The sequence below is a fragment of the Solea solea genome, chromosome 1 (assembly GCF_958295425.1).
Source record: "Solea solea chromosome 1, fSolSol10.1, whole genome shotgun sequence".
NCBI classification, from domain to species: domain Eukaryota; kingdom Metazoa; phylum Chordata; class Actinopteri; order Pleuronectiformes; family Soleidae; genus Solea; species Solea solea.
The window spans coordinates 24,355,719-24,383,271 of NC_081134.1; the positions used below are offsets into that span (position 1 = coordinate 24,355,719).

The window sequence follows — 27,553 nt, forward strand, 5'->3', positions numbered from 1 at the left end:
TTTTAAATTCTGGTTCTCAGAAGATTTTTGGGAATTACCTGAAAGTTTTCCCTAAAGGTAGTCCTATTTTTTTTCCTTACGTTCTCCTAACATTAGCTTTTGGTTGCACATTTGGTTTACAGAACATTCCCCTAACAGAGGGAACCCCTGTACAACATTATTTTGGTTACATTAACATATGACAGCATTTGGTACATATTACTAATGTTATTATTTTATACTGTCTCAGTGCCAGCCCTGAGTATTTAGGTGCCCTAGGCAAGATTTTAGCTGGCGCCCCTTGCATCGCAGCAGTCAATTTCACAATCAACTTGTGTGTAATGTAATGTAATGTAACTTTCATACAATCACACAGAAACTGCATGTGTGTATTCAAGATTTTATTTCTTTGAGTAAAAAATATCACACCAAATAAAAACTAAAGAAAGAAACAAGTGATAAAATTAAAAAGGACAGCAGCACCTGATGCTGTGTCACTGTGTCACATTTTAATAAAAAAAAACAGATGCTTGGTGTGCTATACATAAGACTAATATAGACTAATAATGAAAATGTGATGAGATTCATTCAACGTTATTGTCATTGCAATGCAATTCAGTCTAACCAGAGTGAAAAAAACAGTAAAGTGCAGTGAACTGAATATATATGTATATGTAGCCTATGAATGATATGGGAAAGCTAAGGTATGAAATATTAACAGTAATACACTTTAACTGCACTTTAACACTGATGTAAACTTTAACAAACATAAACTGTGACACATAAAACCAAAGGCTTACAACCACCCTATTACAAAGGGGATGGACAACTAAAAGCATTTTAACTGACATACAAGCAGGAAAGACACCTGTAAAATAACACCTGAACAGGCCTAACGTTAAGTTTCCAAACGTCCCTGATGAATTTAAGGTGGAGTAACATTAACACACTTCGACTCAGCTATTTATTGATTATTAAACAATGTTGCTATTGTCCGAAGTAAGCTAGTAAGCTAACACTCTGCTCCAACAACGGTTACTATGATGCATTAAACTATTAATTTCATGAACTTCATCACATTGACATTACTGTACCTCTGTCTTTTTCACGTTTTTCTTCCTCTTCTTTCCTTCTTTTCCTTCCTTGGGCGCCGGATGGCTTCAGTCTTTTGGACATAATTCCGATACAGTGTCATTAATCTTTTTCTTCGTCTCTGGGTCACGGTCCGGTCAGATTCAGGCAGCTGGCCTCTTGACCCCGCCCCCCTCACAGAGGGCAGGTACAGAGCGATGGCTCGTTGCACCCAGAAAAAAGGCTTCCGCATTATTTAATAGTCTTTGCTATGACTTTATGTTGCTGTGGGCTTATATAATATTTCGAAATAATAGTAATAATGGCACTGGTAAAAAAAAAAAAAGAGTATTTTTTTTTTCCCCTCCGTTTTCGGCGCCCCCTGCGGATGACGGCGCCCCTAGCATTTGCCTATACTGCCTATGCCCAGGGCCGGCTCTGTACTGTCTGCACATTAGCACTTATACGTGCAGTCACTGATGAATGAACGGGTAAAAGGAAACAAACACAAAAAGTGATTGCTAGATTTCCCCTTCATTTGCTTATTACATGTGCAGAAGTTACCAAGTATTTATCGTGGAACTGCAGAATTTCGCAGAGGCTGTGATAGGAGGGCAGCAGTGCTCTGCTGTTGTCCCCTCATGAAAAATGCCTCTTTTTTTTAAATAATAATAATAATAACAATGTATATATATTGAATTTTGACAAAAAAATTTCAATTCTTCAGGGTTTACCACTAAATGAAAATGTAAAAAATTTTACCATAAGTTTTAATCGCTCATGTTACCTTAAAAAGTCTATGTTTTCCCATAGCGACAACTGACCTGACGTGAACTGGCTGGCTGGCTTTCATTTCAGTGGAATTTGTAAGTAATGCTTAATTTTTTAATATTAATATTTTTTTATTGTTGTAAATTAACCCTTTGCTAAGACATGCCCCATACTGCAGACTGAACAATCACCTCACAGCACAGGGCAGGGTCCTATAGACCGTCTAAGTGGTGGTGCTCCACTGGCTCATTTTGTGGAGGGAGAAAGGCAGCGAACAGACAGTTCTTGTGCTCGTTAAAGTGATTCAAGCACGGACTAAGCGTTTGACCAGAGAGGAAGTTGATAAACAGGTTAGCATCACAACATGTATAATTCCAATACTTTACTGTGAATAAACTGTATAAGCTATCTCTTTTTGTTTTTTAATGAGTTTTACTCATTAATAGTGAATAGAGACTTACACCGCTTTACAGGAACAGCGTTGCCCATTCATGTCATTCAGCTTTTCTCCATTCACCAGGTGATGCAGTGTTCACTTTTACTCTGTGATATGTTTCATGCGATTTTCAAATACTTACTGTTGACCCTCCCGTCTGTGTCTGTCTCAGATCACTTTTTGATTTTTCCAAAAATTTGACACGATTTCTGCTTCGTGACTTAGTAAGGGGTCGGTTCATAATATAAATCATGACAGCAGCAAATGTGTGCATACTGAAACATCTCTGACTATTTTTACAGATATTTTGTAACACCTAATGGGTTTTTTTGAATGAGTGAATGATAAATGTATCACAACTTCATTTTATTAATGTTATTTAATCAATCTTAAGTAAAAAGAGGAAATAAAATACTAATACTAATACTAATATACTAATAAAAATAATAGGAAATAAATCTACAACTTTATTTTAGTGACCCAAAATAAATCTTTTGTGACACATCTGTGTCCTGGACATGAAACACCAATATGGATTATTAAAATATAATTTCATATATTCATGGCTGTATGTTATGTATAATTTGGTTGACTTGATCTTTATTTCCTCCACTGCTTTACAGTGTCATTTCTTTTATGTGTCGAATCTGAAACAGTCGAAGTATTGGAGGTAAAGCGTCGGTCGACTTTGGGCTTTTATTGTGGAAGCGGGAAGCGGAAATGCAGCCTTTGTTGCTGTGCGCGAGGACAGCAGCACTGCTGGCTGCGAACAGGATGCTGTCGGGCCCTAAAGACGCACCGACCTAACGGAGAGAAACCGCTGCAGCATCCTTTGTTTGCTGGAGCACAATCACAAGGTAAGGACAGCCAGCCGTCTTAGCTGCGATGCCACGCGGGCTGCTCGCCATATGTCAACAGCAACAAGGTTATTTACGCCGCGGATGTCAAAGCGGTTATTTTCTTCATTTGTAGTCGTGTCGAAAAATATGGCTATTGTTCGGCTGTCCTGTGTGGCATGCAGCAGCTCAGACCCAGTCACTGCACAGAGATGCTGCTCTCTGCTGCTGGGTCGCATGCTGAAGCACAGTTGTGCATGTGGCTGTGACGGCGCAGGAACAGCACATTCCGCGCTGTGGTCCTCCTCACTGCTGCCGCTGCTGCTGCCTCAGCGGCGGTGCGCCACAGGCGCCTACGCAGGTGTAGTTATTATAGGTGTGGAGAGAAGAACTGATGAGCAGCAGCAGCAGCAGCTCCTTATTGTCCATTCCAGGTCAGAGCAGAGCTTCTTCTCTGCTGTTGTCTTTATGTGATAACGCTCATGGACCCATTGTTGTGATTGTGTGTATTTGGATACATTTTTGTCTGCCCATGTCTATTTGGGGACTTAAGGTGGGACTTGGGGCGAAGTGGTCGGGAAACAGTTTTTAAAAAGGTACCAAAACAGTCCAAATCCTATTAGCTAATGTCACAACGCTGTTATGCCCATTATTGCCAATCATCAACGTAAACAGGATCAGAACCATTGTGTACCATTTACCTCGCTCAAGAACCTTAAAGGTTCCTGCAGGAGATCTGTGTTTCTACTGCAGTAAATGACCTGGAAAGATTAGGCACTGGTAATAGACAAATTAGTATGATGACAATAAAATGAGCCACAGTAACAACAAACTGTTCCATGCCAGGACACCAGGTGGCGATAATGTAATGTATTTTCTTTTGTTATTTTGTTTAGTGTCTTAGATGTCCTGAAAGTCATCTTTGAGAGTCATTTCATCTATTATGTACGGTGGCCCTGAAGGTCAAAACACAACAACGTTACAGAAAATACAACGTTACAGAAAACACAACAACATTGCACAAAACACGACTTTACAGAAAACACAACAACATTTCACAAAACATGACATTACAGAAAACAACATTTCACAAAACACGACGTTACAGAAAACAACAATATTACTGACAACACAACGACATTACAGAAAACAACAGTTCACAAAACACGACATAACAGAAAACACAATATTACTGACAACACAACAACATTACAGAAAACATGACATTTCACAAAATATGACATTACAGATAATACAACATTACAGAAAACACAACAACATGACAGAAAACACAACATTACAGAAAATACAATTTTACAGAAAACGCAACATTACAGAAAACACAACATTGCACAAAACACAACAACATTACAGAAAACAACACAACAACATTGCACAAAACACGACTTTACAGAAAACATAACAACATTGCACAAAACACGACTTTACAGAAAACACAACATTGCACAAAACACGACTTTACAGAGAACAACATTTCACAAAACACGACGTTACAGAAAACAACAATATTACTGACAACACAACGACATTACAGAAAACAACATTTCACAAAACACGACATTACAGAAAACACAATTTTACTCACAACACAACAACATTACAGAAAACATGACATTTCACAAAATATGACATTACAGAAAATACAACATTACAGAAAACACAACATTACAGGAAATACAACATTACAGAAAACACAACAACATTACAGAAAACACATCAACATTGCACAAAACACGACATTACAGAAAACACAACAACATTGCACAAAACACGACATTACAAAAAACACAACAACATTGCACAACACAACTTTACAGAAAACACAACAACATTGCACAAAACACGACTTTACAGAAAACACAACAACATGACAGAAAACACAACATAACACAAAATACAACATTACAGAAAACACAACAACATTGCACAAAACACAACAACATTACAGAAAACACAACATTGCACAAAACACAACAACATTACAGAAAACACAACATTGCACAAAACCCGACATTACAGAAAACACAACAACATGACAGAGAACACAACATTACAGAAAATACAACATTACAGAAAACAACAACATGACAGAAAACACAACATTACAGAAAACACGATATTACAGAAAACAACATTACACAAAATACGACATTACAGAAAACATTATACAAAATACGACATTACAGAAAACAATATAACACAAAATACGACATTGCAGAAAACAACATTACAGAAAACACAATATTACTGACAACACAACAACATTACAGAAAATGTGACATTACAGAAAATACTAAATTATAGAAAACACAACAACATTGCACAAAACACAACATTACAGAAAACACAACAACATTGCACAAAACACCACATTACAGAAAACACAACAACATTGCACAAAACACGACTTTACAGAAAACAACATTTCACAAAACACGTTACAGAAAACAACAATATTACTGACAACACAACGACATTACAGAAAACACAATATTACTGACAACAAAACAACATTACAGAAAACATGACATTTCACAAAATATGACATTACAGAAAATACAACATTACAGAAAACCCAACATGACAGAAAACACAACATTACAGAAAATACATTACAGAAAACACAACAACATGCCAGAAAACACAACATTACAGAAATTACAACATTACAGAAAACACAACATGCCAGAAAACACAACAACATTACAGAAAACAACACAACAACATTGCACAAAACACGACTTTACAGAAAACACAACAACATTTCACAAAACACGACGTTACAGAAAACAACAATTTTACTCACAACACAACAACATTACAGAAAACATGACATTTCACAAAATATGACATTACAGAAAATACAACATTGCACAAAACACGACTTTACAGAAAACACAACAACTTGCACAAAACATGACATTACAGAAAACACAACAACATTGCACAAAACATGACTTTACGGAAAAAACAACATTTCACAAAACACGAAGTTACAGAAAACAACATTGCACAAAACACGACATTACAGAAAACACAACAACATTTGACAAAACACGACATTACAGAAAACAACATAGCACAAAACACGACATTACAGAAAACAACAATATTACTGACAGCACAACGACATTACTGAAAACACAATACAGAAAACACAACAACATTGCACAAAACATAGCATTACAGAAAACACAACAACATTGCACAATACACGACTTTACAGAAAACACAATATTACTGACAACACAACGACATTACAGAAAACACAACAACATTACTGTGACAGAGTGACACGTAACTAATGGCACACACACTCGCTGATAGAGCACAAAGACGCACACGCTCCAACACACACTCGCTGGTAGAGCGGCCGCGCACACTCACACACATGCTTCCACACACTCGCTGATAGAGCGCACAGACAGACGCATACACATACCGAAAATGCCTTGCCAGTTTTCAGCAACATTTGTAGATTGTCAAGGGTGCACACTTGCCGCTCCTACATAATCATCCGAACAATTAACTTGTTTCAAACTTACTTACCCCTCATCCTCAGTTTGCGTCTGCAGCATTCCAAACATTGTTTACGTCAGCGGCGCACTTAAGTGACGACGATGGCGGGACGCTTAGTGTGACGTCACTATTGTTTGTAGTTCTATTAATTATCTATCAATTTTGTTTATTAAAGGTGGGGGCAATATTTATTGTGGCACGGTTAATTTGGGAAATATTTTGGCTTTATTTTCATCTGGGTTGTTTGTTATAATAATCATGCTTGTGTTCATTTACTGTGTTTTTGGAGAATTGATGTTTGAATGGGAGGGGCAGAAGACACATATAAAGAGCGGTCTACCTCCCACTCGAGCAGAGTATATTGGGTTACAGAGGAGGTAACACCTATTTTGTGCTCACCACTAAATTCAATTATTTTGATTATTTTGAGACTTGTATAGGTCCTTTTGGAAATAGCACTTTGGGACATTTCATGTTTTGTTTTTTCTCGATTTTCACCTGTAAATATTTTTTCACGGTATACATCTTGGCTTGGACAAATAAACAGAGAAACAATATCAGTCGACTACGCCATCATCTTTGGGTCTATTAAGGAGTTTCAGCAGAACCCCGTGACAATTACACAAAACACAATGTTACAGATAGAGATGTTCCGATACCATTTTTAACCTCCCGATACCGATTCCGATACTTGTGCTGTGGGTATCGGCCGATACCGAGTACCGATACCGATACCAGTGTGTTATAAAATAATATATATCATACTACGCCTGCATGACTGTGATATGATTATCATCACCAAATCCTTTACCGTATCAGTCACGGGTGTCAGACAGTGGAATAATCTGGATGAGGAGATGAAAAAATCAGCAAAACGGAGTGTATTTAAAAAGAAGTATGTAGAGATGACCATTAATCGATACAGAATGACCCAGGAGGAAAGTATGACAAAGGTCAGAGACAGAAATCTGTAGACACCATGTGGATACGGCAGTGGAAGCAAATGTAACCAAACAACAGCTGACATACATGGAGTCTGATTGACTGTCTAGAGCTAGACTGCATCTGAGTGCTACCTGATGCTGAAACATGTTTTTGTCAAAATGTCATAAGAAAAAGAAAAATGATGTATTGTATGATGAAAATATGTATTCTGTGGGTAATGGGGACGGGACTAGATAAGCTTTTGCTTCTCCGGCTTTCCCTTTTGGTTATGTTTATTGTGTAAACTACACTAAGATGATGTGTGATGATGAGTGATCTAACTGACATGACCAAAGTAAACATATATATATATATATATATATATATATATATATAAATAAATAAATCATTGGTGGTAAGGTTTGGCTCAGGTTAAACCCTCTGTAAAACATGAACGAATACAGCAAATGGACATCATTTATTTTTATAAATGATGTATTTTTATAAAATTATGTATTTTTATAAATTATTTTTACCAGTGATATGTTATTTCGTTTTTCAGCTTGTACGTTTGTTTTCACTCTGGTCCAAACACCGCGGCACTGGCAGAGCTTCATGTTTCCATGACGACTGACCGGGAAAGGACGCGCGTGACATCATTTTTACATGACTCCAGATTGTTAAAATGAGTCTCTGAAGTAACGCTAAACTTTAAAAACAGAGGCATACATACGCAGGACACAGGTACGCTGGTTAGTTGTAGCGCTGCTCTTTACGTTTAATAAACGGCTGCTCCAGTTTGACTGTAGGCGCGCTAACGGAGCTAGCGCAGCTAACAACGCTAACGGAGCTAACTGGTAAATACTGCCAAACCGCCGACATGATGAGCTAACGTTAGCTCCTTGTCTACAGTCTACAGGCGTCGGGTGATCAGTTCTTCTTCACGCCTCTAAAACAGCACAGCGCAACTGTTTCAAGAGCGGCGAAGAAGAACCGCGTCAGAGCTAACTGAGCTCTATTAAATAACGTGGTATCGGATCGGTGCATGGACTCCAGTACTCGCCGATACCGATACCCACATTTTCGGCAGTATCAGAGGCATTTCCGATACCGGTATCGGAATCGGAACAACTCTAGTTACAGAAAATACAACAACATTACACAAAACATGACATTACAGAAAATACAACAACATTACACAAAACACAACAAAATTGCACAAAACATGACATTACAGAAAACACAATATTACTGACAACACAACAACATTACACAAAACACGACATTACAGAAAATACAACATTGCACAAAACATGACTTTACAGAAAACACAACATTTCACAAAACACGACAATTACAGAAAACAACATTTCACAAAACACGACGTTACAGAAAACAACAATATTACTGACAACACAACGACATTACAGAAAACAACATTTCACAAAACACGACATTACAGAAAACACAATATTACTGACAACACAACAACATGACAGAAAACACAACATTACTGAAAATACAACATGACAGAAAACACATGACAGAAAACACAACATTACAGAAAATACAACATTACAGAAAACACAACAACATTGCACAAAACACAACAACATTACAGAAAACACAACAACATTGCACAAAACACAACAAAATTACAGAAAACACAACAACATGACAGAAAACACAACATGACAGAAAACACAACAACATGACAGAAAACACAACAACATGACAGAAAACACAACAACATTACACAAAACACAACAACATTGCACAAAACACAACAACATTACACAAAACACAACAACATTGCACAAAACACGACATTACAGAAAACACAACAACATTGCACAAAACACGACTCTACAGAAAACACAACAACATTGCACAAAACACGACATTACAGAAAACACAACAACATTGCACAAAACACGACATTACAGAAAACACAACAACATTGCACAAAACACGACTTTACAGAAAACACAACATTTCACAAAACACGACATTACAGAAATCAACATTTCACAAAATACGACGTTACAGAAAACAACAATATTACTGACAACACAACGACATTACAGAAAACAACATTTCACAAAACAGGACATTACAGAAAACACAATATTACCGACAACACAACAACATTACAGAAAACATGACATTTCACAAAATATGACATTACAGAAAATACAACATTACAGAAAACACAACATTGCACAAAACATGACATTACAGAAAACACAACAACATTGCACAAAACACGACATTACAGAAAACACAACAACATTGCACAAAACACGACTTTACAGAAAACACAACAACATTGCAGAAAACACAACATTTCACAAAACACGACATTACAGAAATCAACATTTCACAAAATACGACGTTACAGAAAACAACAATATTACTGACAACACCACGACATTACAGAAAACAACATTTCACAAAACAGGACATTACAGAAAACACAATATTACCGACAACACAACAACATTGCACAAAACATGACATTACAGAAAACTCAACAACATTGCACAAAACACGACATTACAGAAAACACAACAACATTGCACAAAACACGACTTTACAGAAAACACAACAACATTGCAGAAAACACAACATTTCACAAAACACGACATTACAGAAATCAACATTTCACAAAATACGACGTTACAGAAAACAACAATATTACTGACAACACCACGACATTACAGAAAACAACATTTCACAAAACAGGACATTACAGAAAACACAATATTACCGACAACACAACAACATTGCACAAAACATGACATTACAGAAAACTCAACAACATTGCACAAAACACGACATTACAGAAAACACAACAACATTGCACAAAACACAATATTACTGACAACACAACGACATTACAGAAAACAACATTTCACAAAACACGACATTACAGAAAACACAATATTACTGACAACACAACAACATGACAGAAAACACAACATTACTGAAAATACAACATGACAGAAAACACAACATGACAGAAAACACAACATTACAGAAAATACAACATTACAGAAAACACAACAACATTGCACAAAACACAACAACATTACAGAAAACACAACAACATTGCACAAAACACAACAAAATTACAGAAAACACAACAACATGACAGAAAACACAACAACATGACAGAAAACACAACAACATGACAGAAAACACAACAACATTACACAAAACACAACAACATTGCACAAAACACAACAACATTACACAAAACACAACAACATTGCACAAAACACGACATTACAGAAAACACAACAACATTGCACAAAACACGACTCTACAGAAAACACAACAACATTGCACAAAACACGACTTTACGGAAAACACAACATTTCACAAAACACGACATTACAGAAATCAACATTTCACAAAATACGACGTTACAGAAAACAACAATATTACTGACAACACAACGACATTACAGAAAACAACATTTCACAAAACAGGACATTACAGAAAACACAATATTACCGACAACACAACAACATTACAGAAAACATGACATTTCACAAAATATGACATTACAGAAAATACAACATTACAGAAAACACAACATTGCACAAAACATGACATTACAGAAAACACAACAACATTGCACAAAACACGACATTACAGAAAACACAACAACATTGCACAAAACACGACTTTACAGAAAACACAACAACATTGCACAAAACACAACATTTCACAAAACACGACATTACAGAAATCAACATTTCACAAAATACGACGTTACAGAAAACAACAATATTACTGACAACACCACGACATTACAGAAAACAACATTTCACAAAACAGGACATTACAGAAAACACAATATTACCGACAACACAACAACATTGCACAAAACATGACATTACAGAAAACTCAACAACATTGCACAAAACACGACATTACAGAAAACACAACAACATTGCACAAAACACAATATTACTGACAACACGACAACATTACACAAAACACGATGTTACAGAAAATACAACAACATTACACAAAACATGACATCACAGAAAATACAAGAACATTACACAAAACACAACAAAATTGCACAAAACACGACATTACAGAAAACACAATATTACTGACAACACAACGACATTACAGAAAACACAACAACATTGCACAAAACACGACTTTACAGAAAACACAACATTTCACAAAACACGACATTACAGAAAACAACATTGCACAAAACACAACGTTACAGGAAACAACATTACTTACAAAACAACAACATTACTGAAAACACATTACAGAAAATACAACAACATTGCACAAAACACGACATTACAGAAAACACAACAACATTGCACAAAACACAATATTACTGACAACACAACAACATTACACAAAACACGATGTTACAGAAAATACAACAACATTACACAAAACATGACATCACAGAAAATACAACAACATTACACAAAACACAACAAAATTGCACAAATCATGACATTACAGAAAACACAATATTACTGACAACACAACGACATTACAGAAAACACAACAACATTGCACAAAACGCAACATTACAGAAAACTAATAATATTATAGTTGTGTTTTCTGTAATGTTGTGTTTGTGAAATGTTGTGTTTTCTGTAGGGCCACCATAATTATGTATTGTTATGGTTGTTATTACACAACAATGTATAGTCTTCTACATAATTGGTTCATTCATTTGACTCGAAATGATCTATGAAACATGACTCATTCCTGGTGCTTCCAATAAGTGACTCCTTGCCCTGTGATCACACACACACGGACATCCTCAGCAAACTTTAACTAGAGCCTCAAAAATTATCATTAGGACCAGGCTTTGGAATACTGCTATATGCTGCGAAAGAGGCATTCAAATGCATATATTGCTTGTTTGCTTGTGGTTGTCCATTGAGTCCACTTCTGTCTTTTAGAAGTGAGTCTTCTGATGGCTGAAAAGACCCATGGACCCACAGGTTCTCTTGCATGTTTGGCATGTATGTTGTAGTGGTGTTGGTGTCCGTGTTACTGGCAGCCATGGATCTAATCCTCCTGTGCCTTGTTTGCTGTCCTCTCCTCATCCAGTACATGGGTCCCCTCTTAATACAGCTGCCACCAGGAGTTTCTGTCTGCAGCCATTTTTCAAAGGACCTCCGGCTTGAATTTACGCCGCTTTAGTGCAGTTTTTAGCCCCTATTTAAAGTGCTTCTTCTGCCCTCCCGCAGAGTGTTTGCCAGGGTGTAGTGGGCAATACAGCACTCTGTGGGGGCAGCCAATGACAGGGCATACATTAATGACGTGCCCCGGCCATCGTGGTTGGTGCTCGGTGATTGTGGTCTCAATGCATTTACAGCCCGTTTTCCCGAGTATCTCTATGAGGGGCACACGATCACACCCTGGTGGCGGCTGCAGGTTACCCAGGATTCACAGATGTAGAGGACTTTGGTTATGCAGACAGCTTAATAGACACTGATGTTTGTGTGGAGATGTAGGTTGTGTTCTAAAAGACCTGGCGTCTGAGTTTTGAGAGTCTGTTTTTCGTTCACTGTCAGTACCAGCCTGCTATATGCCACCTTTGTTGCTGCATTAAGGACAGCCTGGAGGTCTTCTGAAGTGTGGGACACAAGAGTACAGTCATCCGTGTACAGTAGCTTAAGGACCCTCACTCTATGCAGCGTGGTTTTTGCTCGCAGTCTCCTGACGATGAAGAGGTTGCTAAATCATGGCCGTTACAGCGTAAATCTTTGGCTGTACTTCTCAACAAAGACAGACGCTGCTGGCCGTGCCTACGCCGATCTCACTTCTGCTATGCTACGGAAACACGACGGAAGAAGAAGACGCAACGTGTAGCCGTAAACGTTCTCCAGAGTTTATGAACAACAAATGGATGGATTATTTAGCGGCTGAAAGAGAGTGGCAGGACATGAGAATAATTGGACACATTGAGGTGAACAGACGTGCAGTAGTTACGTCTGAGATGACGACATGATGCCAGCGATAAAAAGAAAGCACCCAAAACCTCTTATTAACCTCTCTTCTTCTGGGGTGAGTTTTCATCAACGTCGTTAATCTACGTGATGTTAGTGTTCATTCAAAGTCACATACAGGGATTACAAATGTTTTTTCAAGCTGAATAATCCACTGTACGTTTCAGAACGTTAAAGTGAGTGCTGCACTTCATTGTATCTTAAAAAATAGTTTTTGTATTACCAGTTTGTGCATTTGAAATTGTATTGTAGTTTGAGGATGCTCATGAATGAATTTCTCAATGGTTTGTTGTGGTTTGTTGTGCGCCGTGATTTCATAGCGCTGTCCATGGTGATGAAATGAGCCTCGGCGTCTGTGTCAGCAGCGTCACGGGGTGACCACATTTTATATTTCCAGATGTTGGCTATGTTTGCACTAAGTATGTTTATTTAATTTCAACTATGTGTTGAGAATGTATCTTGTTGCGGGGAATGTTATTGATGTTATGGTCTATTTGTTTACGTCCTTGTCATCGTTAATTAAAGAATTGCAGTTGTTTAACGCTTTCAATTCATCGTACTGTTGTTTTTTTTTTCCGCGATTATTTATTTTCTCTGCAATGATGGCTGAGGTGAAGGCCCAGCTGTAGTGCTCAAGGTTCGACACTGATATATATATATATATATATATTCCTTCTGCATGCATTCAGTCATCGAAACATTGTTTTATCTTCGCACCCGCTGCATCTCTACTTTCTAAGAAGGATGTTGAATAAACATTTTAAATTTGCAAAAGTCTCTCATTTTTATTATCACTGCTTTGATGGTGAATATTGGACATTACAGCCATGTTTTGAGCCTAAAATGAAGTAGTACAGTGTAGAATATTTTCCACCCTCCGCATTGATGCTGTTGCTGCTGCTGTGTAAAAAAAAATATCTACCCGTGGGCCTTGTTTATTTTGATTGAGGTCAACTTCTTAACCCTAGTGTGGTACTCGAGTCAAATAAAAAGTATACATATGTGGGGGGGTATACATCTCATGTGATGTCGTCTATGTACAGCGCCTTGACATAATGTATGTTGTGATTTGGCGCTATACAAATAACATTTAATTTAATTTAATGTGTCCTCATGCAAACCACCTAAACCACTTTAAATGTTATAAAATAAAATAAATGAATACCTCTACGTGGGCTACACGGTGGTGAAGTGGTTAGCACTTGTTCCAACCGGGGTTCGAGCCCCGGTTGGAACAAGGGCCTTTCTGCATGGAGTTTGCATGTTCTCCCCGTGTGTGCGTGGGTTCTCTGGGTTCTCCGGCTTCCTCCCACAGTCCAAAAACATGCAATGTGGGGATTAGGTAAATTGGACACTCTAAATTGACCATAGGAGTGAGTGTGAGAGTGAATGGTTGTTTGTCTCTATCTGTGTGTGGCCCTGCGATGGACTGGCGAACTGTCCAGGGTGTACCCCGCCTATCGCCCGATGTAGCTGAGATTGGCAGCTACATGCCCGCGACCCTCTGGCAGAGGATAAAGCGGTAGATGATGACTGACTGACTGACTGAATACCTCTACGTCACAGTATACAATCTTCCACCATCAATATAACCAACAGACCGGACTTTGGACATGCCCGATGAAGACGATCGAATTATGAATTACAAAAATGAAATGATGTTATCATGACATTAAACCAATGATCCTAGACTAAACCAGACAATTCTAAAATGGTCCCGTCTGCACTGAAAGAGAGGAAAATAAGATTGAGAGTCCAATCGAATCAAGGATTTGGAGAATCCAAATTTTGGATGTCCAAATCCCTATTGTTTAGTCTGTTATCTTAACATTATTATTCGGTCTTATTTCCGTCCATTCACTTTGGATCAATTGGGGCAATTTTCTGACTATTTATAGGCAACTATACACATCACCTGAGGCTCGCGGAAGCTGCACCAAATTCTAGTGATTTATGAAGGGGAAACTTGAGTGAGACCTGCATGTGTCAGGTTTTTAGCACATATTTATGTGTTTCATTATGCCTCCCCCTCCTGGTAAACACTTATAAAATATGTCCATTTCTAATGCCACATATGAACAGCCTTGTGTTGTTCTCCTGCAGGCAATTATCGTCTGTTGAGATTGCAAGAGTGTACCTGTAAAAGTATAAAATATAAAAGCCTGGTCCCCATGTTCAGCTTTAATTCAGGTTAAGGTTAGGCATCTGGGTGTTAGGTTATTTGGTTGCTTCTCTACTGGATAGCTCTGAGAGTAAATGTAAATGTCTGTAAAATAACTATCAGCATATGTTAGTCTCAAAGAAGGAGCAGTAATTCTCAAAATGCACATATTTGTGATTAACAGTTTGTGTTTGTGTGTGTGTGTGTGTGTGTGTACAGAACCTGGAAAGTAAAAATGAAAGCAGAGAAGACATTTGGAGCCTTTCTTTATGAGGCCGATCAGTTCTGCGTCATGTTCCATTAGATATTAGATTACTTTTCAAAGAACAGGGCTGTTATGGTCTGGATGTCGAATGCTCCATACAGCTACAGACTTATTTTTTTCATGTCAGTCTAGCTCTCAGCCCTTATTCTTCTCTCTCCCATTGTTTGCAGATTTACAATTCTGTGGTGATTCTGTGAGAGCTGAAGCTGAAGCTGCAGTCAAGAGGTGGTTGTTCCTTATTTCCCATCAGCCTCTGCTTTTCCTCGGGCCCTGTGGAACCGCTCGTCCACGCCACTCTTTTACTTACTTTCCATTATCGTTCTTTTACCACTCTATCAATTATTCCTGTCCATCGTGCTTGGATCCAAACCTAAGAGTCACAGACCAGTCAAGACGTCTCAGTAAAGACCAGTGAAGTCAGAGCTGCTGACAGAAAACCATCGTCTTACTCACAATGCAGTAGTGTTTGACTGCAGCACCTCTGCAGCTCTCCAGTCCAGGCTCTGGCTCAGTTGTGGGGTTTCATCTCATTTTAGACTTTCTCTTCTTCACCTTTCGTCTTCATGTTTTGGGGGTCCTCCTGTTCCCCCACCCTCTGTCAACCCCCCCGCACCTGCTGCCATCACGGCCGGCCACCCCAGTCGCCTTGTTGCCATGCCGACAGAGACACTGCCTCCAGACTTGCCAGATAGCAAGGCTACTGGCTCCGCGGCGGCCTTTGGTTCTGCGGTGCCCCTCCGCATCCTCAACAAGGGCCCGGACTACTTCAGGAGACAGGTACTGTTGTAATGTGGAATCTGTGTGTGTGCAGATGTATTATGGGATATTGGCAAACCCGCCAAGGTTCGCCGATGTGACTGATGTCATATAATCGTCATAACAGACTAATAATACCGACCTCTTTGAATTCTATGCGAGTTCCCACTGACAAATTTTTTATGCTTATTTATTGTCGCACAATGACAATATTTTATATTCACATCTGCTGTGACATAATCTAATTTCACTACACTTGCACTTTGCGTTCCACTTTTCCCCACCATCTATTTTTGTAAAATGCTGCCACACTGCTGATGTCTTTGACATGGATGTTAGAGGACGACTGACTGTAGCCTAAAATGAATCTTTAATCCAGCCCCTGGGGGGCGTGAGTTGTCATTTTTTTTTAAGTCCTAACTAAAGTTTAGCAGGTGGAACTTTTGTCTTCCTACATATACATACATATACTTCACAATAACTGTTTTAAATGTCTTCCTCCAAAGGGGGGGCCCAACAGAAAAAGTTTGAGAACCACTGCTTTAATCTATCTGTCTCCTGTGGGTTGGGCTAATCCAAAATAGTGAAAACAAGGGGCGTGTTCTCTGAAGACACACTGTCACCTGCTCTGAAAGCACCCCCATTAGCACTTGGTACATTCCTCCAGATGAAATCAAATGAACCACAGACTGTATGAAATTAACACGGCAAAACACCGGGAGTTTACGGCCCTAGTGAATCCAATCCAATCCAAATGTATTTATAAAGCACATTTAAAAACAACAGTTGGCCTAAGTGCTGTACAGTTAGACATTAAAACAACATAAGAAAACACTATGACCAACTTAAAACCAACAGAAACATTAAAATAAGAAAAGCGTTAAGACCAATAGGAAAGGAAAGATGGATTAAAATGGGCAACTCTCATGCTGAGCCAAAAGCCAAGCAGTAAAAGTGCATTTTGAGGTTTGATTTAAAAACAGGCAGTGTGGGAGACAGCCGAAAATGTGGTGGCAGAGCGTTCCAGAGCTTTGAAGGTGCAACTGAAAAGGCTCTGTCCCCCCTAAGATTCAGTCTAGACCTCGGGACAGCCAGAAGCAGCTGGTTAGATGATCTGAGTGTCCTGGATAAATGAAGTGGTTTTAAAAGGTCTATAAGATACTGTGGAGATTGGCCGTGCAATGATGTATATGTTAATAATAAAATCTTTAAATCAATCCTAAAACGCACAGGAAGCCAGTGAAGTGAAGCTAGAACAGGAGCGATGTGCTCATGTTTACGAGTACCAGTTAAGAGACGAGCTGCTGCATTCTGAACCAGCTGCAGGCGAGACAGAGAGGCGTGGCTAACACCAACGTAGAGCGCAATACTCAGTATCAGCTGAGTGCCCAGGAATGAATGTGCTTGTACTGTCCATTGTGTACATGCTGTAGTTAAAGGTTGTAGCCAGATGGTGTTGTGTTCATCATTTGTGTTGAATCTGCTTTCAGGTGGAACCCAACCCAAAACGCCTCAGTGCTGTAGAGAGACTAGAAGCTGATAAAGCCAAGTACGTCAAGAGCCAGGAAGTCATCAATGCCAGGCAGGAGCCAATCAAACCGCCCGTGCTGGCCAAGCCTCCCATCGGCCACGCCTTGCTGTCCAAGAGAGGCTCTGGAATGAGTGGAGGTGGAAATGGAGGAGGGATACCTTTGAAAGCTTCCAATAACAACGCCAAATCAGACACATGTGCAACAAGCTGCGGCGGCGGCAGCAGCAAGCGGGAGAATTTAAACCTGGAGATCTTGAAAAATCTGCTAAACTCATCGTCCTCTGGAGCAGGATCTGAAGGACGAGGAGGTGGAGCTAAAAGTGCTGTCATGAAGAGGTCATCGGGAGTGGTGACCAGGAGCTGGGCACCGTCAGGGTAAACTTGCTTCCTTTAACTCTTTATTGTGTAAACGGCCGGTGGTTAACATTTAAAGCTGTAGTTTCTAAAACACTGAGAGCTATCAGTAATGAAGTTATTGTGAAGTTAATGTTCTAATGTGACTGTCACTAACCTGCCGTCACCGTGGGCTTCATCATTACAGTAACAATGGTCAGTGTTTTTCCACAGAAGGTTCACAGTGCTCTCTTTTCCACTTTTCTTTTTTCTGCTTCGAGCAGTTATTATCAGCCACACTTTTCCAGTCAATTTAATTCACTATCTAGAAATGAAAACAACGTAATTGTTTAGGAAACAAATGATGGATTCATGCTTGTAATAATTATTAGGGCGAGCACAATGTCACTTTTCTGTGTCCAATAAGCCATTAACACCTTTGTGCCATTTCAAGTAGTTTTAACAAAATCCTTCTCCAGCTGTATGAGAACGTGTGAACAGTGATTTTGACACTGAGTATCATATCAGCTCATCCCTAATGATGATAGTACTGGTATGTTATGGTATGACATGACAAGACATTTTTGTCATGTGATCAAATGTGGACAGTAGTCGTTCTATTCCACTTAGATTCTAGATGGAGAAAGCAAAACACAACAAATCTGCTCTGTGATCAAGAAAAGGAAAAACAATGCATTCTGTGGCAAAGTCTTCCCGTCTTCTTATCATTCATTTCCACTGGTCTTCTTCTGATCTGAACTCATTGGTGGCCGTCGTATTATGTAAATATTAATCATGTGGCCTCAAACTCATCAACTCAGTGGAATAATGTTTGGTTTATTAGTAGGACCATACTAGAGCTGAAACAATTCATCGATGAATCGATTATTAACCAGGGTGGAGTGGTTCAGTGGTTAAGACCGGTACCCTGTGTGTCAAAGACTTCATGGTCGCAAGTTCAACTCCACCTCCGGCAGGTTGTACTCAATTCCCTTGTAAGTCGCTTTGGATAAGAGCGTCTTCTAAATGACATGTAATGTAATGATTACTAAATTAATCGACAACTATTTTGATCATCGGTTTGAAGCTTTTTTCATGAGTAAAAGAACATTTCTGATTGTTTAAGCTTCTTAAATGTGAGTATTTTCTTCATTTCTTTGCTCTGGAAAACAAAGAAATCATTAAATATGAATCATTTTGGTTTGTGGACAAAACAAGACATTTGCGAACATCATCATTTCCAGGTTTGACACGAACACCAATCAACATTTTTTAAAGTTTCCTAATATTTTATGGACCAAACAATTCATCGATTTATCAAGAAAATAATCAACAGATTAATCCATTAGTTGCAGCTCTAGATCATAACACCTTTGCACTAACAGTGGATCTCAGGACACGTAGGGGATGAATTCTTCTTCTTTCACATCTGTAAGATATTTGGATTGTGGGAGGAAGCAGGAGGTGATAAGGAATCATCACAGTGTGCCTAACCATGGCTCATCCATGTACCCGTGTTTTTATTAGTATGAAGATATTCCGTATTAATCACTGGCTGTGGAGGTCAGGAATAAAATAATTTGTTTTGGTTGTGCAATGAATGAAAAGAAGTTGTGTGTCTCACTTGCATGATATCTGGCTGAACATAGCTGCATTACCGCAGTGGTGCAACTAACCATTATTTTCAAAATCGATGAATCTGTCGATTATTTTCTTGATTAATCGATGAATCGTTTGGTCCATAAAATATCAGAAAACCTTAAAAAATGTTGAGTGGTGTTCGTCAAACCTGGAAATGACGACATTCTCAAATGTCTTGTTTTGTCCACAAACCCAAATGATTCACTTTTAATGATTTCTCTGTTCTCCAGAGCAAAGAAATTAAGAAAATCTTGTTTTAATCATGAAAAAAGCTTTGAATCATTGAATCGATTATCAAAATAGTTATCGATTAATTTAGTTATTGATTAATAATCGATTCATCGATTAATCGTTTCAGCTTTAGTCCAAACATAAGACAACCCTGAATATAAGTGGCTTAATTCCACCTCAGGATGATATACTAGCAGTTAACTCGCGATGAGTTAAATTATGCAACCATGAGTTAATAGTAGCTTTTAGTCGGTTCAAAGATCTGTTTATGGATATTGTCTGAAATGGTTCCAACATTAAAACTGTTATTCAGGAAATGTCATGAATTTATTTATTGAAATACTTACAGGTAAAGATGAATGGATGACTATGGACACATGTTCATCCTCATCAAAGTATTCTCAATTTTAAAATTTTGGTTAAATCCTAGTGTTGTCCGAAACATGGTTGTTTGAGCATATTAAAAAAAAAAAACATTGATCTGTAAACAGAGATTTTATTTTATGAACATAGATATACTTCAGAATAAGATTTAAAATATCACTGTTACATTCTTTCTTCATAAGAGTCCCGTGAAACCCCCAGATCAATAACCACTATAGGAAAGTAGTGGTATCATTAACATCTTAACTTGCTTCACTTTACAGCAGACTGTTTCATGAGTTTACAGGACAGGTCACTTCAGTCATCCAACAACAATCTTGTTAAACAGGGATTTGGTGCCAACAGGTGTTGCAGATGTGTTGACATTTAAAAGTCTACACCTGGAATATAGGATATTTTCAAAGAAAAAAACCTTGTCTTATATTTGGACTCAGTCGAAATATAGAGATTCTGGAGCATCGATCTTAAAGCCAAGTTCACACGATACAACACAGAGTGTGAGAATCACTTTATCCCTCAATTTACAATGATCTGGAGTCTTCATAGCTGTTGTAAGTTCACACTACATGAACGAGCTGCGGCGCAGGAAACACCATGAAAACATGTGGTCACATTGGGTTATGAGGCGTGAAACCAGGCTTCAGCTTTAGCTTGGATTGTGTCACTAAAACAGTCACTAAAGCAGCACTGAGTGTCATCTCTGTCACTTTTTTCATGTTGAATTTCTCTTTTTCCTCTTCCTCTCTCTAATGATCCTGTGCGGGGTTTAGCTGCGGTCTCCCCAACGTGGTCTCTGATTGGCTGAATTGTCACAGACTTGGATCAAATTTCCAGCACACTGGAAATGAGATCGGGGTCTGCGACTTGTTTGGGAGGCATAGGTGAGTCTCCATGGGCCATGTCTTTGAATATTTCACACTTGCCGATCACGTGCCGATCACGTGCCGATCACGTGCCGATCACGTGCCGATTAGAGACGATTAGCCATGACTTTCTCATGACTCTATGTGAGAGCTCATTATCATGGTCAATCCTGATCAGCTGGTGAATGTGTCAGTCAAAACCAGATGAGCGAGAGCGACCTCTTCCCATCTGTCCTGTTGAGTGGTTGTCTGGTGGTGATCTTACTCAGATTACTCAAACAGCTGGGATTATATACCTACCTGATATAACCTTAAATTCATTTACATATTATTCTGTGTTGCGGTCGCTCCTACGAGACAAATCTATCAAATAAGGAGAGATACTGAACCAGTCAGGACTCCCAAGACCGAGTGAACCTACACAGATCCTGACTTTGGTGACAGAGCGAGTTCCTGTTATCGATAGTAGACGTCACTTTCTGGTGCTGACTAACACATTCACACATTCACCAGCCAATCAGGACTGGCATCATAATTGGTTGTGAGGTCAAAGCGAGGCTTGCTTTCTTACAGTTACAAGAAGAACTTGTCAGCGACCATATTCTCGGGTTGAAGGTCATGTAGTGTGAACTATGCTGTGTCAGTGGTTGTGGGGTAACCTGGTCCATTCACGATCTGACATCTCTGTGTATCCAAGTCTTCCTGCCTCGTAGGGCTGCACGAAAACATGGGAATCGCGATTTTTTCACAAATCCAAATGTTTATTGCACTCTTGAACAAAACATCAGAATCATTCAAGTGAAGTGCCAAACAGTGTGATTTATCACAGGAAGAGGCGAACAATGCTGAACTGTAGATCAGTTAAAAAGACTTCACGCTCCTGCAAACGTTGGTTCGTCTCCAACATTTAGCAAAGGAAACGTCTTAAATCTCATCATTTAATAAAGGAGTCTGGTGTATTCAGCGACAGCACTGCTGAAAGCCTGCGATCACGAGCGGCGTCACGACCACCTGGGTTTTCATCGCCATCCGTGTTTGTTAGAGCACACTTACTCACTCAGCGTCACCTCCACTGAATCACGTGACGTAAAAGGCTTCATGTGGTGAGAGGCTGTGTTCAGGAAACTCAGAGAGGAAAACGTTTATGACGAGTGACGCAGCTCATGAATTCAAATGCAGAAGAATCGTTGTCATTTAGAAATGAGATCGCGTGTCGTTGTGAATCGAGATGGCGATATTTTTTTAACAATTTATCGTGCAGCCCGACTACCTTGTTACTCATGTAACATGAATTCATTTTGTGTTTTCTGTTCCTAGGATACCGTTAACGTACCGATCTACAACCACACTTAACGAGGAGCCACCAGACTTGGCACCTAGTCCAAGCACCTCACATTCTCTGCGCTCCTTCTCCCGCTCCCTGAAGGTCCCACCAGTCAACAGTGGGGGGCGTCGTAGTCCACAGCAGGGAGGAAACCTCAACCTCAGCAGACGAGTCTTGGATGAAAGAGGAGGTGACGGAGGAGCTGTTGGACGCTCTCGCTCTCCCCTGCCGCCTCTACTCACCTCCCACTCCTCCTCTGACCTCCTGCGACTGTGCAATGGCAAACCACTTCGTGCGGCTCGATCCAGCAGCTCATCGGCTCCGCCCCTCCCTCCGAAACCCAACCCAGCTTCTCTCCCCCCCCCTGCTCTGTCCTTGTCACTGCTTCCCCCTCGGCCAACTCCATCCCCTGCTCCCTGTGATAACGCCACCCCTCAGTCGCTAGCTTGTGATTTCGCGGAGCCTTCCAGTGCCTCCATCGATCCCAACGTGGAGCTGGATCTCGGGCCGTCCACGGCTCGTCGCTCCTCGCTACACAGATCAAAATCGGACCTGTCAGACCGATACGCCCGGGCCGGGGCGGACGTGGAACGCTTTTTTAACTACTGCGGCCTCGACCCTGAGGAGCTGGAGGCCGTCAGTCCGGAGAACTTTGCTCGAGCCAACTCGGACATTGTCAGCCTGAACTTCAGATCGGCTTCGATGATCTCGTCTGAGTGCGATCGGTCACGGCGATCCTCCAACGATGGCGTGTCAGACGGGGAGGCGGAGGACGAGGAGGAGGCCGGGGAGCGCGTTCCCTACGGTATCTCAGCTGTGGAGAGAAACGCACGAGTCATCAAGTGGCTGTACAGCATCAAACAGGCAAGAGAGACTCAGAAAGTGTCGCATGTTTAAGGAGAGCACGACAGGCGAATGGACAGTCAACGTGAAGATAAACTGAAATTTACTGACAAATAAAATAAAACCAACAGCTGGGTTTAACAAAGCTAGATAAGAAAACAGACGGGTTTTAGTTTTAAAAAATAAAGCGATGAAAAAGAACTAATCATCCGAGTAACACTGAGAAGAATGGATGGATAGGAACAACAGAACTTAGTGTCGGTTTGTTTTGAAGAATAAGTAAAACTGTCACTCTGTCCATGAACCCATAAAGCACCTGCTTCACAACAGAGCATTACAGAGAACAGTTTGTCTCGTCTAACATGTCTGACCATTTAATTCACTGTCCTTCAAGTGGTTGTCACGCTTGCCTTTGCAGCAAGAACCTGGAGTTTGCACGTCCTCCTCGTGTGTGCTCGGGTTTCCTCCGGTTTCCTCCCGCAGTCCAAACACGTGCAGATGTGGGGATCAGGTCTCTAAACTGACCGTAGTTGTGAGTGTGAATGGCTGTTTGTCTCTATGTGTCCCTGTCCGTCTGTCCAGGGTGTACCCCAAGTCCCCCATCACATGGTGACTAACTGGTACTGAACGTGTGTTTCCACTGAGTGGAGTTCAGTCAGTCAGTCAAGTCACCATTGAATGTTCATGGTCTTTATTGCGTCCCAATACAGATGCTTATGTTTGGCGTCCAGGCTTCAACTGACTCACTCCCTCCAGATACTTGATGTTACATCGACTTATCCGGGAGTGATTAGTAGCAAGCATCACAAACCCCCCTGAGGCCTGCAGGTGGATGCTGGGTAATCATCCCATATGGTTTCAGTAACACACGGGTGGGGCCACCATTGTCACCCTGAATATGTCCCTCATGGGGCCCACATGGACGTGCTGGCAGGGTAGTGATTAGAGCTGAAACAATTAATCAATTACTAAATTAATTGACAACTATTTTGATAATCCATTAATCGGTTTGAAGCTTTTTTCTTGATTAAAACAAGATTTCTGATTGTTTAAGCTTCTTAAATGTGAGCATTTCCTTCATTTCTTTGCTCTGGAGAACAAAGAAATCATTAAAAGTGAATCATTTGGGTTTGTGGACAAAACAAGACATTTGAGAACGTCGTCTTTTCCAGGTTTGACGAACGCCGATCAACATTTTTTAAGGTTTTCTGATATTTTATGGACCAAAGGAATCATCGAGAAAATAATCGACAGATTCATCAATTATGAAAATAATGGTTAGTTGCAGCTCTAGTAGTGATGCAGTGTGTGCTCCGAGTACCCCACTGTTAAACTTTTTCTGTACAACAATTCCAACACTGTGTAAACTTACAATATAGATCAGATTATTCTGTATCAGAATATTATTTGACCATTTTAATTATTTTTCATTATTATCTAAACAGATGTTTGTGTCGTGATCGAGGATATAGTGCCACGTCCTGGGCAGAGCCAACATTTATGTTCCGGAAGTTAAAAGTAGAGGAAGTGAAGTGAAACAGAAGCTGAGCCTGTGGTAATGGTTTCCACTTTTATTCCGACATCTGTCTCTTCCCCCCCCCCCCCCTGCAAGTTTGATGCATATGGTTAGTGTAATCATTCATCGTGTGCTTGGACTGGGGGAAAACACACATCCTTACTTCAGAATGCTTCATTAACCTGTGACATGGAAACGTAGTTTCAGTGAAAACATGGCACACTGTAAAAAAAAAAAAAAAAAATTTATTTTTACGGTAAAACAACTGGCAGCTGTGGTTTCCAGAATTCTACCGTAATAAATACGGTAGAACTTTGTCTTACATAAAAATATGAATAACATGTTTTTCCATATTCTACCATATAAATAACATTGTTTTTAATTGAAAGTAACAATGTTTTAGCAAATATTTAACGTGAAAATGCCGAATAAGTAAAGGATTTCCCCATAAAATAAAACAGCATTTATTAACATAAAACACTACTTTATTCAGTAAAAAAAACAACTTGTTTTTACAGTAAAAACAGACAGCTGTGGTTGCCAGAGGTTTTGGCTCTTATAAATATTATGGTATTTTTACATAATTAGCACAATGGTTATTAAGTTTAACAGTAAGAAAATGTATTTTTTTACAAAAAAAACCTGCAAAAGGATATTTCTGTAATTAATTCGGTGCAATTATTTAACAGTAGATTAATGTAATTTTTCCAGGAAAAAATATGCAAAAATTATTGTTTCGGCAACTATATATTTTTACAGTATTTCACCGTTACAAATACTGTAATTACCTCTTTTTAAGTTTACGGTCTTTTTCTGTCATGGTTTGACAGTTTTTCACTGTAAAATCTACAGATTTTTTTTACAGTGCAGTCAGGGGACATGGGGAAAAAACTGATAAGATATTATATTAAATATTACTTTAAGATTAATAAAATCTACACCAACTTCAGACTATGTCACTGAAAACAGCCATTACCTTGGTAATGTGCTGGGGGCGACAGTAGCTCAGTGGTTGTGGGTTTGATTCAGGGCTCTGCTGCTCTATGTGCCAATGTGTCCTTGGGCCCCGTGTCAATGGGGTATGAAAGATGAGTGATAGAAAATGCACTGCACATATGCAGAGTAACGCAGTGTTGAGTGGTCATCAAGACTAGAAAAGTCCATTTACCATTCTGCCCACACCAAAGTCCCAGGGATTGTCCATCACGACACACAATAGCTGTTGATCCAGTGCTGCCTCCATCACTTAGTTCAAAGGTGTTATTTTGTAACTTCTACATTTGAAATCTGTTGTCCAGACTTCAATGACAATAACTTACTAAAACAATGCAGACGGAGATCTGAAAATCCTGTGTCTTTTGTGTGAGAGAAACCACACAACCATTTCTTAATCAGATGTAGATGAGCCTTTTGTTAGGTTCCTAGCATGTTCCCACTGGCAGCCATGTTTTTGATGAGAGCACAAATTCCTGTTTCATGCCGGCTCTTGGCACAGGAAGCAAGTACGCCTCAGTGTGAGCTGACTCTTCGGGGATGACGCTCACTTGATGTTTCTAACTCAAACAAGTAAAACAGTGGAAGTTTGTCTTTAAAAGTGTAGCCACACTTCAGACTCGCAGGCCAGTAACTCAATAACACATAAGTCTTACATGTTATGTGAATTAAAATATTGTATCAAGCGTGAAAGTAGCCAGAATTGTCCTTTAAAACATATTTAAATGAATTATTCATTAAGATTGAAGTGAATCCAGCCTGGAGAGAGACTTTTCGTCACTCTGTCCTCAGCATGTCCAACACCTGTCAAACACTGTGACCTGCCATTCTGTCACTTGCTTCTAGCCCCTGCCACAGCCCAGGAAACCCTGTAGCTTCTCACCATCAGCATTAATAAAGACAGCATCGTCATATTTCAGTGTCTGTCTCCAGTGTTTGTGTGTTACTTTTTCCTTGACTGATAAGAGTTCTTCTGTGAGACCTCATTTGTTTTACTTTTTTCTTTCATGTGTATATGGTGTAAGAAAATGTAAATAAAGCCATGTGTTGGATTTCAGTTTTTTTCTGTCTGAAGGTTTGTTAAAAAAAAATCTATTGTTTCGTCCCTGAGGGACAAACTGGGCTGGACTGTTCCACAGACAGG

At 39.5% G+C, this 27,553-nt stretch overlaps 1 protein-coding gene across 2 annotated transcripts; it reads left to right on the forward strand.

Annotated features, from left to right (window-relative positions):
- The first annotated feature begins 2,979 nt into the window (after nt 1–2,979).
- fam110b (family with sequence similarity 110 member B) lies at nt 2,980–27,466 on the forward strand. 2 transcript variants are annotated; one of them, XM_058633554.1, is made up of 5 exons: nt 2,980–3,114; nt 16,165–16,771; nt 18,241–18,656; nt 21,641–21,751; nt 23,051–27,466. In XM_058633554.1, the coding sequence occupies exons 2-5, from the start codon at nt 16,649–16,651 to the stop codon at nt 23,952–23,954; spliced, it is 1,554 nt and encodes a 517-aa protein (XP_058489537.1). In that variant the 5' UTR covers nt 2,980–3,114; nt 16,165–16,648; the 3' UTR covers nt 23,955–27,466. The 2 variants fall into 2 exon arrangements, with proteins under 2 accessions (XP_058489537.1, XP_058489546.1); XM_058633563.1 differs by lacking the exon at nt 21,641–21,751.
- Nucleotides 27,467–27,553: the final 87 nt, after the last annotated feature.

Bases quoted from the DNA above. Each gene is read 5' to 3' on its own strand.
- fam110b (XM_058633554.1), top strand. From the start codon at position 16,649: ATGCCGACAGAGACACTGCCTCCAGACTTGCCAGATAGCAAGGCTACT. The intron at 16,772-18,240 runs GTACTGTTGTAA...ATCTGCTTTCAG, and splicing joins CGGACTACTTCAGGAGACAG to GTGGAACCCAACCCAAAACG. The intron at 21,752-23,050 runs GTGAGTCTCCAT...TTCTGTTCCTAG, and splicing joins GACTTGTTTGGGAGGCATAG to GATACCGTTAACGTACCGAT.